The sequence below is a fragment of the Aulonocara sp. 'chitande type north' Nkhata Bay genome, linkage group LG3 (assembly GCF_057382095.1).
Source record: "Aulonocara sp. 'chitande type north' Nkhata Bay isolate Kocher_YH1m ecotype deep benthic linkage group LG3, A_spYH_male_GT1.1, whole genome shotgun sequence".
Lineage (NCBI taxonomy): Eukaryota > Metazoa > Chordata > Actinopteri > Cichliformes > Cichlidae > Aulonocara > Aulonocara sp. 'chitande type north' Nkhata Bay.
The window spans coordinates 9,882,403-9,891,022 of NC_141346.1; the positions used below are offsets into that span (position 1 = coordinate 9,882,403).

At 40.5% G+C, this 8,620-nt stretch overlaps 1 protein-coding gene across 1 annotated transcript; it reads left to right on the top strand.

Moving 5' to 3' along the window:
* Nucleotides 1-3,472: 3,472 nt before the first annotated feature.
* Nucleotides 3,473-8,620, top strand: LOC147333879 (putative C-type lectin domain family 20 member A). Its single transcript, XM_086287298.1, has 5 exons — nucleotides 3,473-3,545; nucleotides 7,362-7,745; nucleotides 7,844-8,188; nucleotides 8,274-8,362; nucleotides 8,446-8,620. Exons 1-5 carry the CDS (start codon nucleotides 3,473-3,475, stop codon nucleotides 8,569-8,571), a joined length of 1,017 nt encoding a protein of 338 aa, XP_086143424.1. The 3' UTR covers nucleotides 8,572-8,620.

Consider the following 8,620-nt stretch of genomic DNA (forward strand, 5'->3'; position numbering starts at 1 on the left):
TAATAATGTTTTCATTATGGTTTGAGATGGACAACATGGCCCAGCTTGAAGATTCCAGATCCTCACTCAAAGCTGGCAGCTCTGCAGTCACCTTCAGGAATGAGGACCTATTGAGAGCCCTCAGGAGGGCCAGGGAGAGGAACTGACAACATCAGCAGTCGAGTTCTGAGGCACTGCGCAGGGCAACTAGGAAGTGTGTTCCAGACTCCATTTCAACACTCAATTGATAGTCACACCGTCCCCCAGCTGTGGAAACACTCCACAGTCATCCCCATCCCCAGAAGAAACAACCCAAAGTCTCTGAATGATCTTCGTCCTCTGGCCCTCAGCTCCCTGGTGATAAAGGCCATGGAGAAGATCATAAAACAGCTCATCGTAAGACCCCGTGATGGACCCACTCCAGTTTGCTTACCGTGCACGCAGAGTTGTTGATGATGCAAAAATCTTCATGTTGGACTCCATCCACAAACAAATTAAGCTCCCTGACTCCTCGGCCAGACTTCTGTTTGCTGATTTCTCATCACCATTCATCACTCTGCAGCCTCAGATCCTGGCCACTAAACTTTCCTCCCAATTTCACCTGGATGATCAGCTGATCCTGTGGATATTGGACTTTTTGACCAACAGGGCTCTGAAAGTTTGGGTCAACAACTGTCTTTCCGGTCTCTGTTCCACCTCCACTGGCTCCCCTCAGGGCTGTGTGCTCCCCCCCTGCTCTTCATCCTCTACACTGATGACTGCAGATCCACACAGCCCAACTGTCACCTGGTTAAATACGCTGACGACAGTTCTCATGTCACTGCCCCTCACAACACCACAGGCCCACTCTTCAGGAGTTTGTAGAGTGGTGTGACAGCTCCAAACTTGAACTGAACGTGAGCAAAACCAAAGAGATGGTGGTGTCCTTCTCCAGTAGGTAGAGGGATCTGGCTGCTTCAGTCACACCACCATCCACGGGAAGCCAGTGGAGGTAGTTGAGGAGTACAAATACCTGGGAACCATCTTTGACAACCTCCTGAAATTCTCCGCAGCACAGAGGAGATTCTCAGGAGGTGCCACCAACGGCTATACCTCCTTAGGAAACTCAACTCCTTTGGAGTCAGCACACCCATCAAGACGACTTTTTACTATGCCTTCCTGGAAAGCATCATGACCTTCTCCATCACCTGCTGGTTCCACTCCCTCACCGTTCAGAGCAGGAACAGACTGCAGCACACTGCATCAGTGTGCTCTAAAATCATTGGCCTGTCAGAACTCTGGCTCAGGTTTTCAGCCAACAGGTCCTTAGACAGGCAGCCAAAATCATCAACGACCCCTCTCACATTCTTCACCCCACATTTCAATGGCTCCCCTCTGGGCGACGCCTCCGCTGCATTTCCTGCAGGACTGAGAGGAGGAGCGCCACCTTTGTCCCCAAAGGCACTCTGCTTTTTAACTCCAGCCGATAAGAACACTTCCCACACCAGAAACATAAACTACTCTACAGTCTATTTCTACTGCCGACACTTAACTAACTTATTTTTAATTTACAGTTCTTTATTCACCGTGTATTTATTATCTCACTCTTATTGCCCTATCCTTATCTTCATTGCCATGCTGCTCTGTTATATGTTAATTGCCCCTTGGGGATAAATAAAGTCTTTCTGATTCTGATGGTACAGGGCATGCAATTCAAACACAAAGGGTTTTCAGACTCACTTTTATGTGTTACACAAGCTTAATATTTTCTGTTGTTAAGTGATGACAAAAAGATTTTGTTCAATATACTCAAAAATTTAAGTGAAGGAGTGTTTTTTCTTTTTGGTGCACTGAGTTTTAAAATGATTAGTCAGCTCACTGAAACATGGACATGTGCACAAAGTACTTTTTAAGTTAAAATGCTTTGTTGTTAAGTTCTACCTACAAGAACATTAATATTTTTTTAAGTATAATTGACAAAAATGAATTGCCTCCTAATAAATTGTACAGTGCCCTGAATGACGAAGACAAATGACAAGCACAGACTCCATATATCTTCCCTGCTTGTTACTAACACCCATGTTGTCTGATCCTTAGAAACATGTCTGAGCTTCTTTGTGTGTGTGTGTGTGTGTGTGTGTGTGTGTGTGTGTGTGTGTTTCCCGCTTTAACAGCTTGATTTCCCTAATGATTTGAATATTGTTAAAGAGTATTCACCTTTCTGTAACCTTGCAGAGGTTTTTCATGTGGTGCCAAACCTTCTGTAGACTGTCTGGACAAACTGACAATTGTTACCTTTTCAAAAATTACAGATAAGCCTGAGTAAGGTGATAATCAATAAACTGGTTTATACTGTAATAGTTTAGAAAAGTGTGTTTACAGCATTGGCTTAAAAACATGAATGCAATAATATTATTAATTAACATTTATTAAAACATTACCATAACATTATGGTAAATGGCCTGTATTTATATAGCGCTTTACTAGTCCCTAAGGACCCCAAAGCGCTTTACACATTCAGGCATCCACCCATTCACACACTGGTGATGGCAGCTACATTGTAGCCACAGCCACCCTGGGGCGCACTGACAGAGGCGAGGCTGCCGGACACTGGCGCCACCGGGCCCTCTGACCACCACCAGTAGGCAACAGGTGAAGTGTCTTGCCCAAGGACACAACGACCGAGACTGTCCACGCCGGGGCTCAAACCGGCAACCTTCCGATTACAAGGCGAACTCCCAACTCTTGAGCCACGATCGCCCCATTACCATAACATTACCACATTACCTTCACTTTAGTTCACTCCCTCTTGATGTCCTCATTTGACAGTAAAATATACAAAGAAATCAAACAAAAACCTTGTTAAAAGTCAGCCCCAGTCAGCAGATGACTAGATGAGCTGCCCGGTAAGTTACGCATCATTAATTTATTAATGACAAAACATATAAACTTATGATTGATGATTGAAACCATTTAAAGATACAATAGACTTTTAGATATTCAAAAGGTATAATTATTTTGGATATACACACTAAACTCTATATTAAGCATCTTATCAGACTGGAGATAATAAACCTACAGCTCCAGGACACTGGGGCGTGCAGCTCGGAACACAGCTGACCCTTCCCACCCTGGACACTGTCTGTTTGACCTGCTCCCCTCAGGCAGGAGGCTCCGGTCCATTCAGACCCGAACCTCTCGCCATAAGAACAGTTTCTTCCCCTCTGCTGTTGGACTCATGAACAATAACCATATGACTGGTCCCACCACAAACACATGACCTGTATTGTGTTCTCTGCATCTGTTCCATTTTTGCACCGATCATCACCTGCATTAATGTATATATCAATCTGCTTAGCACTTTTCATATATTTTTTTTTTATCTAAGTGTTTGTCTTATAGTATGTTTCCCACTAAGTACCGCAGCAATTTCCTAATGTTGTAAATCTGCTCAATATCTGACAAACACTTTTCTGATTCTGATTCTAAATGATAAAAAATGACAAAAATAATCATGACGACTATATTTGTTCTACAGAAGCAAAGAATGGAAGAAACCTGTTTAGTGCTCATCCTGATGCTCTCAGGTCAGTAATATAAAATATTAAACATTGAAATATAGTTTATAAACTTACTGAGACAGATTAATGTCATTTGGGTAATCAGATTACATGTTAAGTTTTTTTTTAAAAATAAATGTATTTATTAACACATTTACAACAATGACAGAGAGAAAATCTTTACCTACTTATACCACAATACCTGCATTCACTTTAAATTGTGTTACTATTTAGTTTAGCTATTAAACTAAATAGTTACTGTGGATTACAGTTTTTAACAACAGCCAATGTATCCTGTATCATGACAGTCCTAAGCCCAGATAAAATAAGAAGACTTGTACCAGGAATGGCACCTGACATCAAGTCACAGTCAAATATGTGGATAAGAAGTACATTTCCATACTGGATTGTTAGCGCCCTGAGTTAACATTTCCCAGCACCAGTGCTGTTGATAAGCTCAGTGCCATTACAAACTGCTGGGCTTTGACAAAGGAGGAGGATAGGGGAAGGTGTATAAATATAGGGAGGTAAAGGCAGTATGGTGTGTAAGAGTAGGGATTTTAAATGTAGGGACTATGACTGTAAAGGGAAAGCACTGGCTGATGTGTTGCAGAGAATGAAGGTGCATATAGTCCTGATCAAAAGTTTAAGACAACTTAAAAAATACCCGCTACTTAAAAACTTCATTTAATTTCACATATTTATCTCAGTTATATTGCAGCCATCTTTAGAATGTTTCGATTCGTGGGGTCAATTTGACCACAAACATAAAATAGATTTTTTTTTTATGTCTTTTTGAGATTGACCTTGACTATTATCAGTTGCTCACAGGTTCTTGCACTAACATTATGCACACTGTTTAACAAATTTCTTTTTGAAACATCACATAAAGTTTGTTATAAAAATATATGACAAAAATTAGGAATTTACTGTAGTGAATTTATGATTTAAAAAAAAGCCTATATCAACTGCTAGCTGTAAAAACAGTCAACTAGCTGTTTGCTTTGAATGTATTTCTTCCAAGAAAAACTCAACTTGTGAGGTAATTTTGTGTGATGTATGGAGGTTCGCCCACTTTTTTTGCCGTTGTTTGCTTTGCAATATGAGTGGGCGGGAGTGGAGATTCATTGAAAGCCCAGGGACACCAGCTATAAAGCGTTGACCATTACCAGTATTATTTGTATCACAGTAAGTATGCTAATTTTCTTTAGATTTCTATGTTTTCCAAGTCAGTTTTATTGACATGCCAGCAAACAAATTCTCACTGGCACCAATACTTAATAAGCTAACAGCTATCAAGCTAACACAGCCACTTCACTAAGATAGTGGACTGAGTTCACAGCAGTAGCTGTGATAGACAGATAGATATGCTAAGTTTTTAAACTATACATAGTGTGATATTTTCAGGAATTTGATTTGTTTTTTCATTTTTTGATACGATGCTTATTATGGTGTACAGACATTATAATGAAATCTAATCTTTTAAAATGTAAAAGAAGGATTTACTGAAGAATTCAGAACTGATTAAAAAAAGGGCCAGGAGTAGTTGGTAGGTAAGTGACATGAGATGGTTAAAGTCAAGTCAAGTTAACCTTTAGTGATATGGCCATGTACACAAATGGCTGAACTTTTTGGGAGGAATATGTTGCTGGTCTGCTCAGTTAAAGCTAAAGTTAATACAAACCCATGATATTATTTAACAAAACCCATTGTATGGAGAAGCACTATAACTTTTGAACTGAGTAAGTAGTTTTGCTGTATAGTGGAACCCCGACTTACAAATACCCCGTTTCACGAAAAATTTCAGTAACGAATGCACTGAACTGCAATATTTCTGCCCGTGTTACGGCAAAATGCCGAGCCTACAATGCCCACAATGCCTTCCGAATCATGTGACAACCCCTTGTCTTCCGTACTTGCGCTTTCTGTTCCACGTGAACAACGTATTGTTGTTCTAGTTAGCAATTAGCCTATAGCCTATCGTTCAGCATCTTTTTTTTTTTTTTTTTTTGCCTGTCCCGTTTGGCTCTTTTGCCATCAGAATTATTGTCTAAAGGCGAAGAAAGATGCCCAACGGATTTACTTTACCAAACTGACCATCCCAGCCTTGCCGTAATGGTCCATTTGATTCACCTTTTGTTGTTTATTTTATTTTCACTTGCTGAATACAGGACAGACTTGACTAGGGGAAAGAAGGGGAGAAAGAAAGAGGGAAAGAAAAACAGCTGAGAAGAGAGACGGGGGAGAAGGGTCGAAAAACAAAAACCAACAGAATGAGCAGAGGAAAAAAAATGCATATATTGATCACCTGGATCACCTGTTGAGAAAGAAAAAAGAAAACAAGCAGAAGAGAACAAGAGTAATAGAATAAACAACATCACAATGATATATGGGAATATGACAGTAAATACTAAATATTAAACATTATTGTGCAGCACATAAGATCAACAGAACACAGTGTGCTTTGAGGTAGGAGCCAAAAGGGGATGCAAAGTTTGGGCAACCTTGTTAATGGTCATTATTTTCCTGTATAAATTGTTGGTTGTTACAATAAAAAAATGTCAGTTAAATACATCATATAGGAGACACACAGTAATATTTGAGAAGTGAAATGAAGTTTATTGGATTTACAGAAAGTGTGCAATAATTGTTTAAACAAAACCAGGCAGGTGCATTAATCTGGGCACCACAAAAAAAGAAATGAAATCAATATTTAGTAGATCCACCTTTTGCAGAAATTACAGCCTCTAAACGCTTCCTGTAGGTTCCAATGAGAGTCTGAATTGTGGTTGAAGGTATTTTGGATCATTCGTCTTGACAAAACATCTCTTGTTCATTCAGGTTTGATGGCTTCTGAGCATGGACAGCTCTCTTTAACTCACACCACGGGTTTACAATAATATTCAGGTCTGGGACTGAGATGGCCGTTCCAGAACGTTGTACTTGTTCCTCTGCATGAATGCCTTATTGGATTTTGAGCAGTGTTTCGGGTTGTTGTCTTGTTGAAATATCCAGCCCCGGCACAGCATCTTATTCCAGAATGAAGCTGGCTTGTCCAAATGTGCTTTAGCAAACCTCAAGCGGCTCTGTTTGTGCTGTGGGTGGAGGAAAGGCTTCCTCTGCATCACTCTCACTCCTTGTATAAAGTGTGCCGAATGGTTGAACGATGCACAGTGACTCCATCTGCTGCAAGATGATGTTGTAGGTCTTTGGTGCTGGTCTGTGGGTTGACTCTGACTGTTCTCACCATTCGTCCTTTCTGTCTCTCCGAGATTTTTCTTGGTCTGCCACTTCGAGCCTTAACTTGAACTGAGCCTGTGGTCTTCCATTTTCTCAATATGTTCCTAACTGTGGAAACAGACAGCTTAAATCTCTGAGACAGCTTTCTGTATCCTTCCCCTAAACCATGATGGTGAACAATCTTTGTCTTCAGGTCATTTGAGAGTTGAGAAACATTTAATTTTGTACTCACTCCTTTAAAATGATGTTCCAAAAATGTTGTAATACATGTATTATTAGTTGAACTATATTAGTTGTACATGGCTGCACTACACATACTTGTTGCAGTTTGACTACAGAGAAGAGAAAAATAAATAAAATTAAAAATACAGCTCGTTCACCAGTTGGACTTTCTTTCATATGCTATCATTTCCTCCATTTGGACTCAAACAAGTTTGAAGTTTGAAGGTGTGCAGTGATGTGAAATAAAACACTTCCCTCAAACAGTTTGAACCAAGAAATGTGGTAAACCAAACATTATAAAAATAAATAAATAAAATTACTTAAATATTTGTAAAAATTTAAGGGAAAATATTTCACAATAAAATCTTTTCATTTTCTCAGGAGGACTTTCCACTCTTCCTCCCCACTCCAGAGAATACCACTTTGTGAACCAGCTGATGACCTGGGCTGAAGCTCAGAGTTACTGCAGAGAACACTTCACTGACTTGGTCACCATCTACAACAGTGACATCAACCAACTGCTTCTCTCAGTTTCACCAAGGATCAATGACTGGGTTTGGATAGGGCTCTATGATGATCGTTACAGCTGGAAGTGGTCCATGGAGGGAAAACTTTTTTATGTTGGCAGTACACATGAATTTCTGATCTGGGCTAACGGCCAACCAGACTGTGCAAATGCAAAGGAATACTGTGTGGCTCTTCAGGGACAAACACAGATGGATGATAGACCCTGTGGAGCTTCTTACCCTTTCCTGTGTTACAATGGTAGAAAAAAAGATTTGTTGCCATAGTTACCCTAAAATTTCATGATATTCACAACATGTTTTTTTTTTTAATTCTTTGTTTCTTTTAATCTTTTACAGCCAAAAACACAAGTTACATCTTAGTGAAGGAGAGCCGCTCCTGGTCAGCGGCTCAGTCGTACTGCAGGACATACCACACAGACCTGACCAGTATAAGAAGCAAAGAGGAGAAATCCAACATCACGCTCACTTTGAATGGATCAGGGGTTCAGTATGTGTGGATTGGCCTCTACAGGGATCCCTGGGCCTTCTGGTCTGACAACACAACCTCCACATTCACTAACTGGCTGTCTTCTGAGCCTGGAAACGTCTATTCAGTTGAATACTGTGGAGCAATTCATTTAATCTCAGGGAAATGGGGTGATCTCAACTGTGGTGTCAGAGTCTATTTTTTCTGTTTCACAGGTGAGGTCCAGAATGCAAACACTGTAAGATCCTGTCATCATGTAAAACACTAATGTTTGTGTTGTTATATGTGGTTCATTTTTAGCAGTGACAAAGCAAACAGTGGTGAAAATGAAGCTTCAGTCAGAGGCAGACATGCACAGCACAGAGATCCAGCAGCAGGTTTCACAGCAGGTCAGCAGTTCAGTCACCAACACAAACTTGACACAAGTTCAAACTATGCTTCATGTTTTTCATCATCTGCACATTTTGTCCAGCTGTCAGGCCTCATGCTGTCAGAAGGACTGACAGACTTCAGGATTCGTTGGAGGAAAGTCCAGAGTTACCGTGACGACCAGTCAAAGAAGCAGGATGTGGACGGTGGCTGCAAAACTGAAGACTGACTGGACTGAACAACTTCATGTGTGAAGTTAATAACATGCTGTGCTGAGC

Coding starts and splice junctions, on each gene's coding strand:
- LOC147333879 (XM_086287298.1), top strand. CDS start 3,473: ATGACGACTATATTTGTTCTACAGAAGCAAAGAATGGAAGAAACCTGT. Junction 7,746..7,843: donor CCCTTTCCTGTGTTACAATG/GTAGAAAAAAAG, acceptor AATCTTTTACAG/CCAAAAACACAAGTTACATC. Junction 8,363..8,445: donor AGCAGCAGGTTTCACAGCAG/GTCAGCAGTTCA, acceptor CATTTTGTCCAG/CTGTCAGGCCTCATGCTGTC.